General features: G+C 39.8%; 1 protein-coding gene across 1 annotated transcript in view; it reads right to left on the bottom strand.

Annotated features, from left to right (window-relative positions):
* Positions 1-25,000, bottom strand: part of ncoa2 (nuclear receptor coactivator 2) — a 243,177-nt gene that overhangs the window by 42,222 nt on the left and 175,955 nt on the right. Inside the window, exons 9-14 of the mRNA XM_048595681.1 lie at positions 18,772-18,985; positions 12,721-12,924; positions 7,949-8,170; positions 7,659-7,788; positions 5,576-5,747; positions 1,148-1,444 (exon numbers count right to left, since the gene is read on the bottom strand). Of these exons, the coding sequence (XP_048451638.1) occupies positions 1,148-1,444; positions 5,576-5,747; positions 7,659-7,788; positions 7,949-8,170; positions 12,721-12,924; positions 18,772-18,985 (1,239 nt within the window). The remainder of the gene's footprint in view (positions 1-1,147; positions 1,445-5,575; positions 5,748-7,658; positions 7,789-7,948; positions 8,171-12,720; positions 12,925-18,771; positions 18,986-25,000) is intronic.

The following is a 25,000-nucleotide window of genomic DNA, read 5'->3' as shown; positions in this document are numbered from 1 at the left end:
CTGCTGACAAGGGAGGGTGGGGAAGATGGTTATGGCATCCGGTTGGAGGTAACAGAATGCAGGAGGATAATCCTTTGAATGCAGAGGCTGATGGGGTGGAAAGTGAGGACAATGGGAACTCAATCATCGTTCTAGAAAGGAGGAGAATAGCAAGGGCAGAAATGCAGTTTAAAAAAAAAAAAGTCATCTGGACAGGTCTGAGGGCTCTATCAACCAGGGTGGAGTAATTCCTCAGTTGGGGAAAGACATGAACCCCTGTAAGAAGGTGGCATCACTGGAACAGATGCCATGGAGACAGAGAAACTGGGAGAATGGAATGGAATCCTTGCAGGAATTAGGGTGTGTGAGGAGGTGTCGTCAAGCTAACTGTAGGAGTCGGTGGGATATTGGACAGCCTAACCCCAGAATTAATCAAATTGAATAAACTTAAGAGGGACTGAGACTTTATTCCCTTAGCAGAGAGGTCAATAACCAAAGAAGATAGTTTTGAAGTAATTGGCAGGATTAGGAGGGCAATGAATTAAAACATTTTCTCCCAGTAAACGGTGGGAGTCGGGAACTCACTGCCTGAAAGGGTGGTACAGATAGAAGCTTTTCTTAAATTATTCATTCATGGGATGTGGGCACCACTGCCTAAGCCAGCATTTACTGCCCATCCCTAACTGCCCAGAGAACAGTTAAGAGTCAACCACATCGCTGTCGGACTGGAGTCACATGTAGGCCAGACCAGGTAAGGAAGGCAGATTTCCTTACCAAAAGGAAAATCAGTGAACCGGATGGGATTTTCCTGACAATTAGCAATGGTTTCATGGTCATCATTTGACTTAATTCCAGATTTGAACACAGGTCCTCAGAACATTTCCTGGGTCTCTGGATTAATAATCTAGAGCGAATACCACTAGGTCATTGCCTCGCCGATGGCACATATAGGTTCTTGGATTTGTGCTTAAATTGTCATTGAGCTACAAGTTTACAGAACGAGAGCTGGGTTTAGGGCAGAAGCTTTTTTGTCTTCTACGCTGTAAATATCTAAGGTTCTAATTAATGAATGCAGTTAAAAGATTACGAAGGCAACTTTACTTCACCTTAATTTTTCCAAGCAGAATAAGCACAGTAAACATGAGCCTTGAAATGACTTAAGAATTACCATTTGTTGCCCTTGAAGTCTTTGCTGCAGTTGAAGCCGAAGCTGATTGGGCTGGTTGGGTACCATACCAGGAGACCTTAACCCAGGCCTTGGTTGCATACGTAACATTGAGTATCCTGGTCGCTGTCCCACTTGAGTAGCCAAGGAATGAAAATTGGGGTCTTGCATGTTGGAGTAGCTCCCCTGTACTACCGTAGTCTGAGAACCAAACGGCTGATTATAAACTTGAGGCTTTTCCACCATCATTGCAGATTTCTGGTTTGCGAATGAATCCGGCTGGTGATCCACAGTCTGGCTCTGTAAAAGCAAAAGCAGAAATCTCAAAGCGAGATGTGTTGAGTGGTCTTTGATCTTTCCCTTTGACAATCCTAAATCTGTGGTTATTGGGCAAATATTTGCCAAGATGCAACAAACAGTAGTTGTATAAAATTGACAAAACATGAAATTAAATTTGTACAAGATTATTCTTTTCTATAGTGCAACAAAAATTACAGTTCAAAAGTACTCCAGTCGCCATTAAGAATCAAGAGGCCTAAATGTCACGAAAGGAGCTATGTTAAGACACACCTTTTATGCTTTACAAGCTCAATACAAGAAAAGCATGTGCTTCACATTTACATTTAAACAGGAGCTCCGCAAATTCTGAGGCACCCGCAATATAAAATGCCATCCACTCAGGATTGCATCAAAGAGTAATAATTATCAGAGTTTATTTTTAAATGCAACATTGAAAATACAATTTCTCAAAGTAGTTGGTCAAGTTCTTCCAGAGTGGTATAATTTATTCCCGAAGTATTAGTGTTTTATGAGGAAACAGTGCAAGAGTGGTAATGAGTAGGATTCTCATGGTCTAAGTGGTTACCGAGAGTCCAAACACTTCCTAGGTTGGTGTTTCTACCTCAGAAGTTCCAAGACAGGAATTTATTTTTTCCCCAAATGGGTGTTGGTCTTACAAGAGTAAGGCCCGTCAGATGTCGAGGCAGACTGGTTAAAAAAGACATGCCTCAGTGCACATTGTCCCAGTTATGACCAAAATAGCAAGGTGCCCTGACTCACATCCCTCATACTCACCTCGTTCCCACAAACTCCATGCTACCTCATGTTCTCCGCCCACCCCACCATGGCCCATCATAGACCCACACCCTCCAACTTAGGCTACAGCGCTTCCATCTCCATTTAAAGCCAGTCATACATAAGTTTTCCACATTCTTTAAAACAGAAATACCTTTCACTACAGGCCAATATGTCAAGACAACAGGTCGGAACTCCAAAATACTATGTACATTGTTAACTTGCAGTTCCAAAGTGTGCTTTCTGAAAGTGGTCTAAAACAACCAAAAACGGCTGCAAATCGAAAGTAAGTGGTTTTCTGGAGAGAGAAATGCAGGGAAGTGCGAGGTGACACATTTTAGTAAAAAGAACGTGGAGAGACAATACAAAATAAAAGAGTATTATTTTAAAATGTATGCAGGAGCAGAGAGACCTGGGTGTTTAAGTGACAAAGTCATTAATGGTGGCAGGGCAGGTCGAGAGAGCAGTTAATAAAGCATACAGTGTTCCAGGTGTCGCTAATAGGGGCACGAGTGCCAGAGTAGCAAGGTTGTGCTGAACTTGTATAGGACGTGAGACAGACCTCAACTGGAGTATTATGTACGGTTCTAGGTGTTACACTTTTGCAGACAGCACAGAAAATGTTTAAGGATTCCGGGGATGAGATAACACAGTGTGGAGCTGGAGGGCCATAGCAGGCTGGACAGCACCATAGGAGCGGGAAAGTTGACGTTTTGGTCAGCACCCTTCTTCAGAAATGGGAAGGGGGAAGGGAGCTCAGAAATAAAGAGAGAGAGGAAGGGTGGGGCTGGAGCAGATAGGTGGAATGGTGATAGGTGAAAGCAGGTAGGGAGTGGTGGGGATAGGTCAGTGGGATGGATGGGGCGGATAGGTGGAAGAGAAGATGGACAGGTTGTGTCAGGTGAAGGAGGCGGGGATGAGAGGGAAGGTTGGAAGTGGGGAGATTTTAAAACTGGCGAATTCCATATTTAGGCAATTGGGTTGTAGGCTCTCGAGGTGGTATATGAGGTGTTGCTCCTCCATTTTGTGGGTGGCGTCATTGTGACACTGGAGCAGGCTCAGGATGGACATGTCACCCAATGAGTGGGTGAGGGAGTTAAAATGGTTAATGACCGGAAGGTGTTGTTATTTGTCGCATGTAGAGCACAGATGCTCTACAAAACAGTCTCCGAGTCTATGCTTGGTCTCACCGATGTAGTGGATATCAGAAACTTCAGGGAGCAGGTGGCACTAAGTAAAATGCTCAGAAAGCCATTGCAGACACCATGGGTTGAAAGGCCTCCTTCTAGGAACAGGAGGCAGCCATTCAGCGCCTCGAACCTGTTCCATCATTCAATGAAATCATGGCTGATCTGTGGCTTAACTCCACCTACCTGCCTTTTGCCCATCTCCCCTAATACATTTACTTAACAAAAACTTAACTCTCTCAGATTTAAAATTAACCATCCCATTCCTGGAAGCGAGTTCCTTTACCATCCTTTGTGCACTGAAACGCTTCCTAACGTCTCTCCTGAACATTGTGCCATAGTGTAGGGATTCTATAAACAACCTGGTCCTAACCTTTAGACAGCAAAAATAGTTAAATCTTTATGATCACCCCTTAACCTTCTAAATTATAGAGAAAACTTGCCAAAATTTGTATCTTGCCTCATAACTTACGCTGAAGTCCAGGTATCATTCTTGTAAACCTGCACTGTACTCCCTCCAAGCCCTACCTATCCTTCCTAAAGTGTGATGGCCAGATGTGCTATCAGTACTCCAACTAGGGTCCAACCAGTGGTTTGTACAACTACAGCACAACTTCTGCATCCATATACTCCAGTCCTCTTGATACAAGGCCAGCATTCCATATTTCCTGCACCTGTTTGTGTTATTTTAAAGGTCTATGCACCTGATCCCTTAATTCTCTTTGGATATCCATTGTATTTTAGTTCATACCATCTTGAACTACCCTGATCGGGTTTTTTTTTTGGTTCAGAATGGATAACCTCAATTGAAATCCATTTGCCATTTACCTTGAAATAACTAGAGAGAGGCTGGTATCAAGTTACCCTCTATTTACACGTGCACAGTACGTAGACTCTGACTAGCTTGCTCAGAGCAACTCCCTAGAATGAGGAGACTCTCTGACACCTGTTTATACTTGTTAACCAGGACTCCCTGACTGGCCCAGGTTAACACAGTCAATGAGATCCATCTGGCCCTCATTCTAATCACTACACATCTTGTCTATCGTTCTGTACTATAACTGTCCTGTGACTCTTGATTTACTTTCACAAATCTAACCAGTGATATTTTAAGAAACTATTAGAATTCACATTTACTCTTCAAAGAAGTGCTGCATTTTCTTTCATTACTTTGAACAGCTAAAACTGTGGACACAAAGAAAAAGCAATTATAACTAAAGGGCTACAAATCCTGGTTTTAATATTCAAATAGCTGGCGCAAACTCTCTTCTTGAGGTTTCATTGTCAATTTAGTAAGATTTAGGAATAATTTTTAAAAATGCTCCTCATTGACAAATTGAAGAAACGTTGAACAATGTCATGTTGTGACTAGGACTGTGCACTGAGGAAGGTCTCCATGGTAACTTTCACTCATACTGAACATGAACTAATAAAGGAAGACAGTTGCATATTCAGGAGACAGACACAAAAAGAAAGAGGGAGGGACAGATGATATAATATATACAGATGTATTAGACATATAGAGCAATATGCATCTGGAAAGAAGTATATAGATGGAGATATACAGAAGAAATTTTACCATAATCAGAATTGTCTTATTCTACTCTCCATGCTATAAGAAAGATGTTGTTGAATTTGAAAGGGCTCAGAAATGATTTCCAAGGATCTTGCAGGGATTAGATATTTTGAGCCACAGGGAGAGGTTGAATAGACTGGACTTGTTTCGCTAGAGCATCAGAGGCTGAGGGGTGACCTTATAGAGGTTTATAAAATCATGAGGGACATGAACAGGGTGAATAGTCAAGGTCTTTTTCCCAGGGTAGGGGAATCAAAAACTAGAGGGCATAGGTTTAATGTGAGAGGGGAAAGATTTAAAAGAGACCTCGGGGCAATTTTTCATGCAAAGAGTGGTGCGTGTATAGAACAAGCTGTGAGAGGAAGTGGTGGAGGCTGGTACAATTACAACATTTAAAAGGCATCTGGATGGATATATGAATAGGAAGGGTTTAGAGGGATAATGGGCCAAACGCTGGCAAATGGGACTAATCGGTTTAGGAGATCTGGTCTACGTGGACAAGTTGGACTGAAGGGTCTGTTTCCATACTGTATAACTCTATGACTTGATCATAAAAATGAAGTTGACTCTATCGTGCATACACAAATCATTTACCTGGTTAACCAGTTCAGGTATTCCCAAAGCCCGGTCAATTTCCTCCAGACCAAGTTCGTCAATGTTCTTTAACGCTGAACGCAGCTGATCCAGAATTGTGCCTTCATCGTTAGGAGTTTCCATTGGAATAGATGGACAAAGTAGGTCATCTTGAGAACTGCTGTAGGATTGCCTACTGGTATAAAAAGCACAAAAATAAAGAAAAAGATTAGGATTTCTTAGTTTCAGGTATAACTAAAAATCCATTATCCCATCACCATTGTCAGAACAAGTCCAGGTCACACATTATTCCCTGCCTCATTGATCAATATTGCATGAAAAGTTTAATCACAAGGATAAGAAAATGTCTTATTATAAAAGAAACTTTGAAATGAGAGGTTCCCTTAGTTCTTAGGGCACACAAAATTGATCAAAATCAATCATCTGGATTTTGTCCGGGAAAGGGATTACTCCTCAATTTTCAACTGCCAATATTTCTTACCTATCTTGACAACTTGCTTCATGTACGCCTTGCTTTGAACACTAATTTCAAAGTTCCATTGCTATAATTGCTGTTGCAACTTAGTAATTCAGAATAGCTCACCCAGTATTTAATAAGCAGACACTAATTTTTAAAAAAATTAGGAAATAAGTAATATTTATACAAAGACAAAATGTTAATCATTGGGCCAGAATGTGTATTATAATGAAATAAACATGTGAGTCCTTATTTTTGCAATTTACTCCAAAACTCTGCTAATTCAGTTGAAAGATGTTGCCGATTCTGTCATTACACTGCAGTGCGTTGAACTGGAAGTGAGCACAGCTTTAGAAATGAACCATCAAAACAATGTTACAGACAAATTCTGCAATGATGCTCATTCAGAAGACCCAACTTCCTGAAATGTGCACCTTTCAGAAATAGATCAGGTAAATTGAATAGTTATGTTATTGGGCTTGGACTCCCATGGCCTGGAGTGATAAAGCCAAATCAGATCCTACCAAAAACTGGGAACATAAAGCTGGTACCAGTCAATGTAAAACATAACACAAAGCTACTGAAATACCATAAAAACCTCAATTGGTTCATTAGTTTCCTTTAAGGAAGGAAGTTTATCATTCTTACTGATTTTAGCCTACATGTGACTTAAGAGTTCATATCAATACAGCTGACCCTTAACTGTCACTTGAACTGACCCAGTAAACCGTATTGCAATGACAGAAACCACAGCGAGGAAACCGGCCAACCATGATTTTGATATTTCCAGACTTGATAGTTCCAAAGTTATCGTTTCTCACCTTCTTCAAACTAAAATTCTGCTATCTTTATCCTATCACAATACTAAGTCCCCTTCTTTATTGACCTACATCTCTTCAAACTCTTGATTGCGTATTAGATTCATCCACGGATTTTCCCAACTCAAGTGTATAATCTCATCCAACCCCCAAATCCCACAAATCTCCATTCTACAGACACTGGCCTCTCGTGCAACCCCTCCATTTACTGAATATGGCTTCAGGTGTATCGGCTCCATGTCACCTTGTTCTGAAATTTACTTAGCATCTTTAACTCTTCCTTCAAATCCTCCTCTTTCGCGAAAGCTTTGGTCACCTAAGTCCTTGCTTGACTTTCTCCCAGCTTTCCTTATAACTTTGAAAATCACCTGTGGGATCTTTCTTAAGCCGGGGGTTTGTTATAAAGGCCAACCGTGGTTATTGATGTTTAATAATATTGCACATATTCTGTACATCAATTCATCCAATATTTAGCGTGGGCTCCACTATTTAACAAAGCTTCCTTTTCTTTGCGCCTTTTATTATCACAGCTAGTTTAATGTTTCAGCTTTATGGCCGATTATTGCGAAGTCCAAAACTGATTTTCCCTTTCAGATAGCCAACTCTACATTCCTGCTCTTTCTCCCTCCCACCTGACGTTGGCACGCAGTTTAAAATTGGAACTCAAGGATGTAACAACTGAATTGTTTATGCCACAAGTAACTTGAGCTGGTTAAATGAGAGATAACATTGGGTAAAATATCAATTACCATACCTTTTATTCCTTAAAAAGCAAAATTCCAATTATCTTAGTAATTGTGCAACTTACCGATTTTGATTGACGAAGGGCCCTGGTTCTATAGGCATTATACTGTCCGGCCAAGGTGCTGTTTGGTTTGGTGGTGCTTGCTGCTGGCTGTATGGAGGACCTCCCATACCCATTTCAATTTCAGATGACCCTAATTGGCACAAACGTAGCAGCAAAATTAATTCCTTTCAAACAGGCATTTTATAACAGTGTAGCCTTTCAAAGAATAGGCACAATTGATTAGTGCCTCGTAAGAACATTTATAACAAAGAAACTCCAATGGCACAAGAAATAAAAGTGCTGCAACATACCCATCATTTGTGTCTGGATCATCGACCTCTGACCAGGTTGACTGTTCGGTCTCATAGGAATGCCAGGTGTAGGACTGCATATCATACTACCTTGCAATGTCGCCCTGGTCATTGTGTTCGATCCTGTGCTACCCGTGGTATTGGCAGCAGAGCTCGATTGACCCCAGTCTGCAGAAGCCATGCTGGATCGAGGGGCACCACTTCCCATGTTACTGACCAGTCCTAGAAAGGAACACAGGTGGTTGGAGAACGATACCGTATTTGGAGAATAGTCCCATACTTGGAATTCATTTTTCTTCCTCAAGCGTTACACATGGTTACACATAAAAGAAACAGCATGTTTCTTCTGCAGCTTCTTTTCTCACGCATTTGTTTTCAAACATGTACTTCTTGCCATACAGCACATATTTTCAACAGAAATATAGTTTCACTCTAGATGGATCACCATAGAACATTAATCTTGATAAATTCTTCAAGTAGTTCAGCGTTTAGTCACTGTAAAATCATGCTTAAAGATTACTGAATGTACAAGCTATCTCTTCTACACATTAAAATATTGCAAAAAAGCTTGTTGATAAGGAGTGTTGCTTTATGTAGCAGTGACAGGTGCCGAGAAGTGTGGATAACCCTCACTTCCTTCCTGAGGAAGTGAATCACTTTTGCTACTGAATACGTCAAACATTTTACTTTCCAATTGAACTGAAGACAATTGACCAAAAATCAAACAGTAACGGCTCATTTACATGTAAAATATAGTTCAGTATAATTGAAATTATATATTTATTTTACAGTAACTGGCAAACAAGATCAGAAACTAATATTCTGGTTACAGGGGATGAAGCATGCACCTTTCAGCCAAGAATATATTATTGTACAGCACAGGGAAATTTCACAAAAAAACTTTCCGATGTTTGTCTCAAACTGCAATTCATTACGGGTATACCCTCATCTGGGGAAATCCTTCTCCTTCCATTATGATCAATGAATCACGTAAGTTATTATTCTCCTACTATTTAAAACAGACCACTTCCAATGAATTGATCAAAACATTTTCACAAATGATGTCACTTAAAACAAGAGGAATTATAAATTTCAGCTATATTCATGCACTATAATGTTGATATCATTAAAGTTCATCACGAAGGTCAATATATAGTCTATCTAAAGTTACAACTATTAATCAAGCGATTCCAAGCTTAATATGAGGGAACAGTTTAAAAAAATTGAAAGCAAGTTAGAGAAAAGGTTCTAAATGGCTTACGCCTCTCCTAAGTTTTCATAAAGATCAGTATTGTGAAAGATGTTACATGAAGTTAATTATTGCCATTGAGTCATACAGCATGGAAACAGACCTTCGGTCCAACCAATCCATGCCGACCAAGTTTCCTAAACTAAACTAGTCCCACTTGCCTGCATTTGGCCCATATCCCCCTAAGCCTTTCCTATTCATGTACCTATCCAAATATCTTTTAAACTTTTTAACTGTACCTGCATCTACCACTTCTTCTGGCAATTCACTCCACACACAAACCACCCTCTATGTTAAAAAAAATGTCACCCTCAGGTCCCTTTTAAATTTTATTCCTCTCACGTTAAAAATATGCCTTCTAGTTTTGAATTCCCGTACCCTAGGGAAAAGACTTTTGTTATTTAAATAAAAACCAAAGAACTGCGGATGCTGTAAATCAGAAACAAAAACAGAAGTTGCTGGAAAAGCTCAGCAGGTCTGGCAGCATCTGTGAAGAATAATCAGCATTAACATTTCAGGTCCAATGACCCTTCCTCAGAAATGGTCATGAGGAAGGGTCACCGGTTCCAAAACGTTAACTCTGACGTTAGCAACCTTTGTTATTCACCTTATCTATGCCTCTCATAAATTTATTAACCTCTATAAAGGTCACTCATTAACCTCCTACTCTCCAGTGCGATAACATCTGTTTTTCCCCCAAGGTCAAGCAGGTAAAATTGATAAAAAACAAGTCAGGTTATAGGACCATATCACTTCAATTTTAATAATTTTCAGAATAATATCAAAGCCTGGCAAATGCCATGTTGTAGTCTGGGGTAGGTAGCTTAACAATTACCAAAACTACTTTTGGCTAGGCGGAATTAAATAGGGGCTGGAGAAAGGTTAATACGACAGATAATTCCTAATTTTCCTTTCACATTAATTACAGAAATGTTGATAAGTCATAATAAAAAAAGGCAGTCAATGTAATTTGCTAAACATATTTCTTATGAAGTCAGGGGAAGACAACTTAGTGCTGTCTGGAATGACGTTAAACATTGCAATAATGCTCAAGTGTCTTTAAACTTTTCACTCTCCTGTACATACTTATTGAGTGGCAGTTGGCAGAAAAACTATTTTGTTTTGATATCTAATTTTATTCCACCTTTATAGTTAAGAAATCCCCTTAGAATTGCTTAGCAGTAGTAAAATATTGCACATGCTCAGATATGTTGGTTGAGAAGTGAAAGGGAAGCATTGTTACTCGCAAGATTCACATGTTCAATCCACAGGTTCTAGTCAGTTAACTGGTATGATTTTAGATAATTTAACAATAAAATACTGCGCAGTAAAGAACTATGGGACAAAATTCTAACTACAATAATAATTGTACACTCAACAGATCCAAATACAAGTTATTATCATGCGTGGTACACATTCCCATAATTAGTTTTCATTATGTAAATTTGATTTACTACCCAGCTGAGAACACCTACAATCAGCATTTATATAGCAATTTTAAAAAAGCAAATGACCCAGGGTGCTTCAAAGGAATGTTAGCAAATAAGATATGGCATCAAGCTGCATAAAGAGATATTAAGACAAGTGACTTGAAAGCTTGAATAAAAAGATAGATTTCATGTGGAATTTTAAGAGGGGGATGTGGAGGGGTGGAAATGTTTAGGGAGGGAATTACAGGGCATAGGGGTTTGCGGCTGAAGGACTAACCATTAATATAATTAGAACTGGGGAATGGAAAGATTTCGGAAGATTGTGGGAGGTCACAGAGATAGGGAAGGTCGAGGTGATGGAGAGATTTGAAAAGAAGGGTGAGAATTTAAAAATTAGTGTTCTTGGACCTTGTTTCAACAAGAGAGATTGGTGAACAGTAGTTAGGAGGAGCTCAAGTTTCTGCTGCTAGCATGATGGAAGGTCAGCCAGAAAGAAGCACTGGAATAGTCAAGTGTACTAGTAGCAACAGTTTAGGCTGAAGGTTTCAGCAGATATGTTGAGACAGGGTCGCAGATGGTCAGCATCATGTCTTGGTTGTCTTGGTTGTCGAGCAGGTATTGCTTAGAGGCTCATTTCAAGAGGCAAATAGGACACTGAAGCTATCAATGGCCTTGTCCAAGCTCAGAAAGTGGCCTAGAAGAGGGACTAGCTAGGAAACAGACGTTATGACATGGACTAAAGAAAACAAATGTAAAGTTTCTGTTCCTCCAGCACAAGATACTAGATAAGCAAATTGACTAATCAGGGACAGTGGACAGTGGAGTGGGTGGGACTGGTGATGGTGAAATGGAGTGCAGTATTGTCAGCATATGCATGGAACAGGTGAATGAGAATGAGATCAAGCAAGGGCAGTCCCACCCAGCTGGGCAAAATGGGACAGCCTGTCAAAAAGAACTCTGTGGTGAACTGTATCAAACATTGCAAGGGTGTCCCAAATTGAACACTATGGTTACAGTCACATCACATGTTATTTGTAATTTTGGGGCCATTTCGGTGCTGTGGTAAAAGTAGAGGATCAAGAGGGGGGTGTGCACTGATTTTTGAGATGACATGTTCAAGGATTTTGGAAAGGAAAGGCAGGATAGAGATGGTGGTGGCATGGTAATGTCACTGAGCTAGTGATCCAGAAGTCCAGGTTAATATGCTGAGGAACATGGGTTCGAATCCACCAAAGCAGTTGGGTGAAACTGGAATACAATGAGAAAAACATGAATAAAAAGCTAGACAATGGCAACTATTTAACATTTGTCAATTGTCGTGAAAACCCATTCGGTTCACTGATGTACTTTAAGGAAGAAAGTCTGCTGTCCTTACTCCAGATCCACAGGAATGTGGTTGATTCTTAACTGTCTTCTGGGCAATTAGAAATGGGCAATAAATGATTGCTGGCTAGGCTATGTCCACATCCCATGAATGAATTAACACAAACAAGAGGGGATCATTTCCAACGACAGAAAGGGTATAGGTGGGGTTTCTTTGCAAAAGGTGATAACATCAGATTTGCCCAAAGTGATCCAACATCCTACTGAAATTCATGATTCAAATTTGAACATAAGGAACTGCTGCTTGTCCAAAGCACTAAATGACTGTCCTGCATGTGGAACCAATTTCTCCTCCAAACCATTATACCCTAGCTTGGAGCTACATCATCATTCCTTCACTGGCTCAATTCTCTTCCTAACAGCAAACGTGAGAGTCCGTGCACTCCAAAGACCACAGCAGTTCAGGAAGGTAGTTCACCATCACCTTCACCAGGACAATTAGGGACAGGCAATAAATGCCGGCTTAGCAGATGACATCCACATCCCCACAACAAATAAAATATTTCTTCAAGTTAGTTTCTCTAGCACTGGAAGAAGAACAAAATCAAAATGCATCCTATCCAAATTTCAAGGATTTTTTTCACTCAGTCCTCTATATCCCAGAAGATCCTCAAACTATTTCTCACTAATTAAATGCTACCTAACTTTAGTAGGTGCATCCAGAAGGAAGGAAGACAAGGTAAAACAAAGTCTAAAGTAAATGAACCTACCTGTATTGGCTGCTAAATTTCCTTGACTTGCCAACATCCCTTGATTACCCATCACTTGCTGTGACATTACTGCATATGGACCACTATTTCGCATTGGAGGGAATGGTCCTGCACTTGTCTGACTTTGCACGTGCATGTCCAATGCTGAGGATCGACCCTGTTGTTGCGGTCTTGTTGGCTGTATAGCTCGAGGATTGTTGAAAGCTACAATTCGAGAAGGAAGAGACAAAGATGAATGTGCATTAGTCTTGAGCTACACTGCCAGTCGTAAACAGTTAGCTGGGAACAAATCTTTCACGTTGAACAATTAAGTAAACCATCAGAACTACTGCACTTATGCCATGACAGGCACAAATGCATTATAAGTATTCAAAGTATTGAATATACGATCCATAATGCTATCGAAATAGTGAGGAGTGCTTACTTATTTGCAAACTTCAGTTAACGACAGGTACATGTTTAGTACAAAGATCCAGAAAGCTGCTGTTCATGATGTTTCATATCACTATCAACTTACTGAAAGGTGCATCGCCCCCTTTGAAGTGAAGGCTGCCTTTGCATGACTGTTTAAAAACTGAAAAACAAAGACTTAAGCATGATTCATTTCATGAGTTTTTTTTAAAAAAAGATATTTCTTTGTTGTTGTTCCTCTTCCTCTATCTGATTTGGCATTGAATTTGCCAAATTTAGTTTGGAGCGGACTGTGTTAGGATACTCAGCTACAGCAAATTTGATGTCTGGATGTTTTCATTTTCATGAGAGAAAGAAGCTGAGCATTATATTAAACTTTCTGTATCAAATTAAAGAACATTTTAAATCCTATTTCAGATACATTTATGGGGCAGCAATTTGATGTACTATTATTATCAGCACCATACGAACAATTTTGAACCATAGCACAATTGGATGTGTGAGAAAATGGGCTACGATCTTTAATTGTTTCCTTTCCAGGACTTTACTACAAAGTGAAGAGTCACTCTGGCACTACAGCACTCTTTACTATCCTTCATAATATTGACTTCAGTAGTCAAAGCTTCCTGGTATCACTTCAGCTTTCTTCCACTCTGTTATCTTTCTGCAGCCTAGAAGCATTGTTTTTTTGTAAATTCAGTCACGAGACTGGGTCATCAGTGGCTGGCCAGCATTTACTGCCTGTCCTTAGTTGCCCTTGAGAAGATTTTGGTGAGCTGCCTTCTGGAACCGCTGCAGTCCACATGCTATAGGTAGACGCACAATGCCCTCTGGGAAGGAATTCCAGGATTTTGACCCAGTGACAGTGAAGGAACGGCGATATATTTCCAAGTCAGGATGGTGGGTGCCTTGGAGGGGAACTTGCAGGGAGTGATGTTCCCATGTACCTGCTGCTCTTGTCCTTCTGGATGGACGTGGTCATGGGTTTGGAAGGTGCTCTCTCAGGATCTTTGGTGAATTTCTGCAGTGCATATTGTAGATAGTACACACTGCTGCTACTGAGCGTCCGTGGTAGAGGGAGTGGATGCTTGTGGATGTGGTGCCAATCAAGCGGGCTGCCTTGTCCTGGATGGTGTCAAGATTCTGGAGTGTTGTTGAAGCTGCAGCCGTCTAGTCAAATGGAGAATGTTCCATCACACTCCCGACTTGTACCTTGTAGATTATAAAAAGGCCTTTGGGGAGTCAGGAGGTGAGCTACTTGCCACAATATTCCTAGCCTCTAACTCGCTGTTGTAGCCACTGAATTTAAATAGCAGGTTCAGTTGAGTTTTTGGATATTGCTATCCCCCAGAATGTTGAAAGTGGTGGATACAGATGTCAAGGGGCAATGGTTAGATTGCCGATGCCTGGCATCTGTGCAGTGCAAATGTTACTAGCCACTTCTCAGCCCAAGTCTGGATATTGTCCAGATATTATTGCATTTGAACATGGACTGCTTCAGTATCAGAGGAGTCGTAAATGGTGCTGAACACTATTTGATGATTGCACATCGGTTGCGGTCTTTAGAAGGGGTACTCTTAATTTAGTTCTGAACAATTATATTATTATAACTGTTATACATCTATTATAAAGACGGCATGGTGGCTCAGTGGTTAGCACTGCTGCCTCACAGCACCAGGGGCCTGGGTTGAATTCCACCTCGGGCAACTGTGCATGTAGTTTGCACATACTCCCCACGTCTGCATGGGTTTCCTCCCACAGTTCAAAAGGTTAGGTGGATTGGCCATGCTAAATTGCCCATAGTGTCCAGGGATATGAAGGCTAGGTGGATTAATCATGGGAAATGCAGGGATACAGGGATAGGGTAGAGGATTGTGTTCAGGTGGGATGCTCTTTGGAGGGTTGGTGTGAACTTGATGGGCCAAATGGCCTACTTCCACACAACAGGGATTCTACGATTCTAAGTGAAGTATGTCAAAGCAGACTACAAAAAGTAAAGAACATAATTTGGTCAACATTAGTAATGTAATTGAATGTCAGAGAGAAGTGGAGATGTTGGAGATGGTCATTTCCTTGTGCAAATGCTTGTCTGTTGTTTTATTACTTAAGGACTTGCCAAGGGAGCCAGATGCTGTGCATTACAGCTCGAGCCCACTGTAACCCCCTTAGATGAGCTGGTTGAGGATTCATCCCAGGCACTTTTGCAGCAATGCCCTATGGCTTCCAAAATCACACCTATCTTCCTTCATGCTAGGTACGAATCCGGCCAGTAAGAGTATTTCCATCCTGACCTCCACTGACCTCAGAATTATGGGGTTCCTTGGTACATACCCTGTCAAGTGCTGCCTCAGAATTAAATGCCATCAACTCTGGAAGTTGGCTGCATTTACGTTTAGACAAAGGCTATGGTTAAGTTGGAAGAAAAGCTTTGCTGGTGGAATCCCAACTGAGCATAAAACAGTGAAAGACTTCTACCATCCAATGATTAGAATTAGGCTGATGGAGTTGTAATTGGCCAGAAGGAAGCAGTCCACAATCATACTCAGCAAGGTGTGAACAAGATCCTGACTGATAAGTAGCAAGCAACGTTTGTGCCATACAGTGTCAGACAATGACTATCTCCAAGAAGAGAAACTCCAACCATTACCCCTGGATATTCAACTGCATTACTATCCCTGAATCCCCCTCTACCTATATCCTGTGGATTACCACTGGTCAGAAATTTAAATGGACCAGCCACGTAAGTAGTATGGCTACAAGAGCAGGTCAAGAGGCGAAGACTAATGGCATCACTTTACTATGAATACAGAACTTCAATTGTTTTACTTCCCTCACTCTGTGAGCAGGCAATAGTTAATGTACCATTCAATTTTTCCCATCAGTAACAGCAGCTAAACAGAAGTCAATCTAAATGTTCACCTCAGTATTATACTGAAGTAACCAATCTAAATGGCATACTAAATTCTCTAGAGTGGAGTTTAAACCCTCAACCTTTTAATTTAAACGCAAGCACGTTACCACTGAGTTAATGCAGAATCAGGTCATCAGCCCAAAATTCCTAAAGTCAGTATTTTGTTTGATTAATGCTGCAGTTATTCGCTGCAGTGCCAAAAGACCAAGTATGGTTGTGGTAATGTACTTTTCTCACCTATTTTGCAGTTTTATTAAACTTGACTAAATTACAAATGGTCAGCAGAAAGTTGTAGGTGGAGTGTATTAACAACATTTCTGAAAGGAATCAAACATGAACATAATATTGTTTGTGATCCTTTAACATTCAAACATGGACTTTGAAAGTTATTCTGCATATTTTAAAATGAGGCATGGAACACTATTGAAAAGGATTATCTGTTAAAAAGAAAAAAGGATGCTATCCACAGTACCACACTCTGCATATTTAGTGAAGATTTCAAAAACTTAAGGATCTAGAATGTTTGTAATAAATACTTAAACGTTGTTCCAGAATCCTAACTTTTTAAAAATGTAACTAAATATGCAGAGGGTAGTACATGGATAGCATCCTTTTTTTGACAGCTAATCCTTTCAATAGTGCTCCTTGCCTCATTTTAAAATAGACAGAATAACTTTCAAAGTCCACATTTGAATGTTAAGCTCATGAGAAATGCAGCATGATAACCTGGATACTCTAAAGAGTAAATTGAAAATGATGACAAAACATTAAACCATCTGCCTTTATTACAGATGACAAGTAAACAGACATCTTTCTACTTCTCCAAACACATTGCAAACTTAAATATTGCTGGGAAAAGACACATTTTGTTAAAGTTTTCATCTTGCACCTATCAGGACAGTTTGCAAGGAAGACTGAATAGAAAGTAACATTGATATTGCTTAATAGTGAAATGCTAATTGGTTGGCAAGTAGACTTTGACTGGTAGAGGTGATGTCACGGAGAATGCACCAATTAAAGGATGACTGACAGCTGACCATCAAGCTTTGTCTAAACGTTAAACTAGTTATGTTGCCTCTGAGAGGATCAAAGTATTGCCCTGAGAAATGACCCACGGATTGGTGGACACCTATTTTGTTGAACTGAACCAGGCAGAATGTGCAGCTGTTCTCTCTGCCCCCAAAAAACAGGGCCCCTGTGTGTTAATATAGGTAGTTTTCAGAATGTACAATGTGTACCACACTGCTAGCCCCATTTCAGCAATGCTCAAGCTCTGTACTACAAAATTAACACTCCAAACTATTGCTTACTTAATTGCAAACTATCAGTCTGGATGCTCCACGGCTGCTGAACCTCTGACACAAAACCAAATCAGTAAGATAACATTTTGCGCTCCCCACAAATTTGCCAGTGACAAGCTCCTTTATTAAATTAATACTGCACTATACTAGTCAGATTTATGGATTAAAATGCGAAGATAGTAAAGCAAAACTGGTAAATGGGAGTTACAAAACAAGCAGTTGCAGTTCCTATTTAAAACACCAGGTGGTGCTCTCCATTCTGCCTAGGTCTCGTACAAAATAACTTGCATATTATTCAACATTTTTTTTATAAAAAGGACATAAAACAAATGGAGTTTGAAATTTCTAGTGGTAAAAGTGGAATTCCTCCTTTGTGTCACCCGTTCTCCAATTAATTACAGACCTTCAAACCAAGGATTCTTTATATGAACAATTGTCACCATTTCCCAGTCAAGCTGCCAGAAAACTCCCTATCATTAAACAGCACTTCACAGTGAAGAGAAGCAAATTGAATCCTCTTAATCCAAACATCTAAACTGTGTACTCTAGCCTGTAGCAATTACTAATGTCGCTCCACTAATTGTCTAGTGAAAATCATAATATAGCCAGGTTTTTAAGGAACAGAAGACCAGGAAATAGGCCATTCAGCCCCTTGAGTCTGTTCCACCATTCAGTGAGATCATGGCTGATCTGTGGCTTAAATCCACTCACCTGCCTTTGGCCCATTTCCCTTAATATCTCTGCTTAACAGAAAATTATCTCAGATTTAAAATTAAAAAAACTAATCTAGCATTACTGCCATTTACGGGAAACAGTTCCAAACATCTACCATGCTGTGTGTGTAGAAGTGCTTCCTAACATCTCTCCCGAACGGTCTGGCCCCAATTTTCAGACCAAGTTGCCTAGATCTAGAATCCCCAACCACTGGAAATAGTTTATCTTTAATCAACCGACTACCATTATTTTTCTTGCAATGGGCAAATATATGAAGCACTGTATATCTTCACTATTTTGCACCTTAATCCATCCTGCATGAATACCTAAAAGTCACTTTAGGTAATGGTCACAGCCGGCTAAAGAGGACAGAGTGAGGTGAGGAATGTTGGGATACAGTGTGACTGGCACCAGACTGCAGGCAAATCTGTTATTTACCTCCGTTTACCAATCAGAGAAGAATGCAATATGTACAGATAAATGCACATATACTGCCACAGCAATGTAATCTGTACATTGGCTTTGGTTAAAAAATGGGATAAAGTGTCAAAAGTAGACAGACCTCTAAGTACTGAAGATATACAAACAACTACATCTTTATTAGGTGGCATGTGATGGCAGCAGACTTAGAAATTTTAAAGTCAAAATGATAAAGAAAGCATAACGATTGTTAAAATAACATTTACATTGTACAGGTGAAAAATTTGTACTCACTGTTTTGCAGCATCCCAGGTAATGGATTCTGCGTTCCAAGAGGTGGTGCAGAGACACTTTCATTGCCAATTTGCAGAAGGTCTTGGAAGATGGTCTGCTTGTCAACTGGCCCACTGGCAGGTGCCGTCTTCGAGTCTGGGAAAAGCTGTTGCAACTGACTGTTCTGCAGGTCATCAAGAATTTCTTCTAAGTTATCCAAGTCACTGCTGATCTGCTGTCAACAACAAGGCCAATTACCACCCATCAATTTTGAGTTCAAGCCCAATCAGTGGATGTGCGCAGAAACTAACGGAGTATGATGGCCTAACTTTTTCTGATGTGGAGGTGCCGGTGTTGGACTAGGATGGACAAGGTCAGAAATCACACGACACCAGGTTATAGTCCAACAGGTTTATTTGAAGACACAAGCTTTCCGAGTCTCACTCTTTCTTCAGGTGTCAAAGAAGAAGGAGTGAGATTCCAATAGCTTGTGATCTCAAATAAACCTGTTGGACTATAACCTGGTGTCGTGTGATTTTTGACCCTATCTTTTCTCATTGCCCCCTCCACTGTCTCTACTGAAATTATTAACATTTTCCTGAGTTTCTTGGGCACCAGGAAACCTGCCATACATGCGACAATCTGGTGATTATTAGACAATACACACGTGACCCCTATTACCAGCCAGTCACTGTCCACGCATTTGCACTGCAGTCATGGTGATCAGATTGGAACAAGAGCCTGGGTTATTCATTTCTTCCCCTTTTCCCCAACCCGCAAGAAAATCAAGCAAACAGCAGCATCTTAGCTGAGATCAACCCATGCAGCACTGGTTAAAGAAGAATCCTGAAATTAATAGGGCTCGAGCGTATTTACCTATCAAATCAGCGAACCTCAACTCGAGCAAGATTGGTATATTTTTAATCAACCTGTTCAGATATGTTATGACACACCTCTGAAGGAGGTGGGACCTGAATCCTAGCCCAGAGGTAGGGTTACTACCAATGTGCCACAAGACTCCCTCAAAAAAAAAGGTACACATCATCGCAAACCAAGAATGAAAGGCTCTCCGAGTGAAGGTACTTGGAAGTGGGATTGTATCAGATTTCTATGAAAGCAGTTCAGAAGCACATGGAGTACAATGATTATGTAAAACCCATCTTGCTATATACCATTAAGGTTGCCTATATTTCAGGAATGACACAGTTTGAGAATTTACCAATCATCATACTTCAATTTGCACTCTCTTGGAATTCAGTTCAAAATAAATATGTTTAGTGGATTGCAGAGAATTATCTAATCTTGAGGTTCACACATCAAATGTTCATTTCTCATTAGGATATCGTAATAAATTAAGTGAATTAGCTCGTTTGAATTCACTATGGGGTAACCAAATCCATTCATCGTGTATACAGTTTGGTGAATTTTGACCATGATTATTTTGCTTAGATTCACAGTATTTTTTTTCCTCGGTTTCAAGATGCTGAATGCCTGATCAGATATTGCATACTGAATTTTGCAATGTGGAAATGCTAGACTTATAAGAAAGGAAAAGCAGCTGTCATCTCAGTAATGCTGCAACAACTTGCACAGAAGACTTCAACTGATTGCATGAATTATACTTCAATATTTCCAACGTGTACTGCAGGTAGGACACTGGGTAGTCAACAGGGCAAGGCAGCAATTAAACCAAGAGGTTCATACAATGACATTAATTCTTTAAAAAAAAAAGTCAGTATTAGTATTTCTTGAGTCTGGTTCTTGCACCTTGGCTTGATTTTGCCATATGCCATTTGCCTGCCATATTTGGCTTTTGCATGAAAGAGTTTGAAGATATTCTATTTTTCATTTGATTAGTTGCAATCGCCAACAATAAAGTTTCTCAATTGAATGACTTCTCTGTGCCTCTGCCATTTTTGAAAATTCAGCATTAGTGTCCTGGCTGATTATTCTCACCCAGCACCTACTGCAAAAAAAGTCCCAATAATGCACAACCATCTCAAGCTCATTGCCAGAGATTTAATCTTCTTGACAACAGTTACACATTAAAAAAAAACCTCAAACTCAGCACATTAAATAGTGGAAATCACAATAAACATTATCGCTGCACAACCATCACACAGAATACAGCAAAACATGGACAGGCAGTTGAACACTGCAATCTACCATTAGATTCTTCATTTTTGCATAAAAGGATTATATATGATTATGTTAATGAAGGACCAGACTTGCTGTTTTACACCACATCTTTAGGACATCTCAAAGTTCTTCACTATAAACTAACCACTTTTGAAAAGTGTAACTGTTAATATTGACGGAGCAGCTGATTTGTGGACAGTAAACTCCCATAAACAATAAGTGATTTAAATGGCACACATTGCAGTAGGTGCTGGGTGAGAATAATCAGCCAGGACACTAATACTGAATTTTCAAAAATGGCAGAGGCACAGAGAAGTCATTCAATTGAGAAACTTTATTGTTGACGATTGCAACTAATCAAATGAAAAATAGAATATCTTCAAACTCTTTCAGGCAAAAGCCAAATATGGCAGGCAAATGGCATATGGCAAAATCAAGCCAAGGTGCAAGAACCAGACTCAAGAAATACTAATACTGATTCAATCTCCTTGAGGTGTGGGTTTGGTATTGTGCTGAACTAGAAGCAGTCAATGTTAATATCAGAGCAGTCAAGCAGTCACCAGGAAAGAAGGCAATGGATTACCAGGATAAGAAAAGTAACTTTCAGCGGGTGACAAAGGGCTGTTAAAGGATTCTTCGGTGAAGATTCAGGAGGATTCCCAGGACAACGGCAGCAGTTTTAAAGGATTAAACGTCAAGTTCCATCATTTCAGAACCTGAACACCTCCTTCCATATCTTTTATCCAACCCTACACCTCCAAGACCTACATATCATCACATAGGTTGCTTTCAGCACAGACAATCCATTATCACCTACTCATAGTCCCCATTACTAACTAGCTAGCTTTTACAGAGTCATACAGCATGGAAAATGACCTTTCGGTCCAACTCATCCATGCTAATCAGGTGTCCCAAACTAAACTAGTTCCACTTGCCTGATTTGGCCCATATCCCTCTAAACGTCCCTATTTATGTATCTGTCCAAACATCTTTTAAATGGTGTAACTTTATCTACCACTTTCTCTGGCAGTTCATTCCACATATGCACTTTCTGTGTGAAAAGTTGCCCCTCATGTCCCTTTTAAATCTTTCCTTTCTCACCTTAAAAATATGCGACCTAGTTTTGGACTCCTCTACCCTGGGAAAAAGACCTTTGCTATTCACCTTCAGCCCCTCATGATTTTATAAACCACTATATGGTCCACGGAAAAAAACTCCTGCCTAGTCTTCATCTCCTATCCCGTTCACTCCTTCCCAAACTCCACACCCTGTCAACAACATAAATATCACTCTTTCCTAGATGGTATTGGTTCTGAAGAAGGGCTACTGGACTGGAAATGTTAACTGTTTCTCTCTTCACAGATGCTGCCAGACCTGCTGAGTTTCTCCAGCAATTTCTGTTTTTGTTGCAGATTTCAAACATCTGCAGTTCTTTGATTTATTTCAATGGTTTCAATTATCTACCATTGCCCCTTTACACACAAGACTCCATTCCTAGTAATATTGTACAGTACGTTGTTTACAAAAAGTTACCAAGATTTAAATGAATACATGATCTCGAAAGAACAAAGAGTTTTAAAACAAATCAAACTACTATTCCAGATAGCATCTACCCTAGTTTACTTACAGAATAGAGCTGGCCAAATGAAGCCATTGTTCACACACTCAAATTAATCTAGAGAGAAGTCAGGGACAGACACACCACGTTTTAATAACCTGGTGGGAATTCTTTGACAGGGTTACCAGGTTGAGGGATGAAAGTAATTAATTATTATTTATTTGGACTTTTACGTAACTTTTGAGGAAGATGCTGTATAATAGGCTGCCATACAACAGCTGCTACGAAAGCTGTGCACTAAGGTCCTTCCTTCTTGAGGGGACATTGAAAGAAAATAAATATTTTGAGAACTTGCAGCCCTGTGCAAACTAGCAGGAATGAGTTCAGAGTGTCCGACAATATTCATGTCCTCCTTTTGAATTCAATTTTGTCTCCTTGCCTCTGATATTTAAACCAAATGTATTGCCATCACACAGGAAATTTCCAATATTGATCTCAAACTTTACAGTTACACATCCGAATACAGCAAAATATACAGATTTTTTTCTTAAGTTCAGTCATGTGATGTGTGCGCCACTAGCTGGGCCAACATTTATTGACCATCCTAGTTGTCCTGGAGAGGGTAGTATTGAGCTGCCTTCTATTCCCGGATGATGTTGGGTTTCTTGAGCATTGCTGGAACTGCACACATCCAGGCAAGTGCAGAGTATTGCATCATATTTTTGACTTGTGCCTTGCAAATGGTGGACAGGCATTAGGGAGACAGGAGGCAAGTTAACCCAGTATTTGTAGCCTCTGACTTTCCCTTGCAGCTGTGGTATTTATTTGGAAAGTCCAGTTAAGTTTCTGGTCAATGGTAACCTCCAGGATTAATACTGTATACTTTGTATTCTGCTTTTTAGCAGCCTAGAATTAGCTCAAAACAGCTCAAGTTTTAATGGTCTTTCACATTTAATGTACTACTTTAGGGAAAAGAAAGCACAGAGCAATTTAAATGAACATTTTATCATTGTTCTCTGCTATTTCAGAAATCTTTCCTGGACACACACACATGCTTAAGAACACGAAGAATCTTAGAAGGACAAAACCCTGAAAATATTCCTTCAAGTGTCATCAAACTTTTAAGAATAAATATTTCCTAGTAGATCGCTTTAATCAAATATATTTCAAAATTTTCAAGTAATAATGTTATTAGCAATGTTAATAAACCACTTGCATTTCAGTTAGTCTATTTCAAGTCACATTTAACTTTATAGAATAAATTTCTCTAAATCTTACAGTTTTAGTGTGGCTTAACATTTAAGACATCAATCTGCTTTGTTGAAAGTTATTTAATACGGATAAGTACAGACAGAGCTTCAGTCCCTTCATGACAAATAATGAATTAGAAAAGATTGTTTTATTCATTGAATGCAACAGAGAAAGGTGTAACGGTCAGGTTAGAATGGTGAATGCCTTCAGAAATGACAACCTTACTTGTTTACCCATCATTCAATATTTCTAAATCGACGTACTCTTCTGACATGGTTCAGATTACAGTGACGAACAAACATGTTTGTGTTTGACACTGACAATCCTAAAATAGATTCACCAGTGCCACAAATTAGACTTTTTCCTATTGCGGTATAATCACAACCAATATTTTCATTTCAATGCGCTATGGTATTTACCCTGCCTTCACCATGCATTAGAGTAGTCTCCCTGCAGCGACTTAAAACATTTTAACATTTAACACAAGCAACAAGAGGTAAAAGAAGTTTTTTTCCTTAATTTTCCATCAAAGGAAAGGACTATGGCAAGACTTGGTACAGGGTGTCTTCCTAACTTGATTGGGTAAAGCCTGCACACTGACCAGATAAGCCACATTTTTGTCAAACAGGCTAACCTGAGGAGGGATGGTACTAGGGACATTACAATTTGTATATACAGGCAGACTTCAACCTCAACTTAAATGTCAAACAGACAAAAGATGGAGGGATTACCAAAAGAAACGTGAAATCTACCCCCACAAGCTACATCAGTGAACAAACTTCAAAATAGATGACAACCGACAGTTATGACAAAGGAGCCTAGGAATCATAAAAAATGTTAACTCCTATAAAAAATTACAATTTCCATATAGAAGACAAATTAATGGGAAGTTTCTAGAAATGTAATAACAGGGTAGCTTTCATGCAAAAATGACAAGAAAAATACCATCCAGCAACAGCACAGCAGCATTATTAACCTATTTCAATGGTTTGACACAATAACAGGTAACAGTGCTAAAACGTTAGAGCTGCAGAATGTCCTACTGACCACCCTCACTCCTCCAGACCTCCACAAGAGCTTGGCTGTACATAATAGCAGCATTCTTTTTAACATTTCTAACCAGATTGAAACAGTGCCAGAGAGTGAGCATGCTTTGGCATTCTTGAAATTAAATTTCAAAGCGTATTATGAAACTAATGGTTGCTTTCAGCTCCCTTTAAGCAGGCCACCGTTGTCATCAGCAGTAGAGACTACTCATTATATGGGTTGTACTAGATCTTTGAGTTGTCATGTGGAAATCTA

The sequence above is a fragment of the Rhincodon typus genome, chromosome 4, assembly GCF_021869965.1.
Source record: "Rhincodon typus isolate 14 chromosome 4, sRhiTyp1.1, whole genome shotgun sequence".
NCBI classification, from domain to species: domain Eukaryota; kingdom Metazoa; phylum Chordata; class Chondrichthyes; order Orectolobiformes; family Rhincodontidae; genus Rhincodon; species Rhincodon typus.
This window is presented reverse-complemented; position numbering and strand designations above follow the sequence as displayed.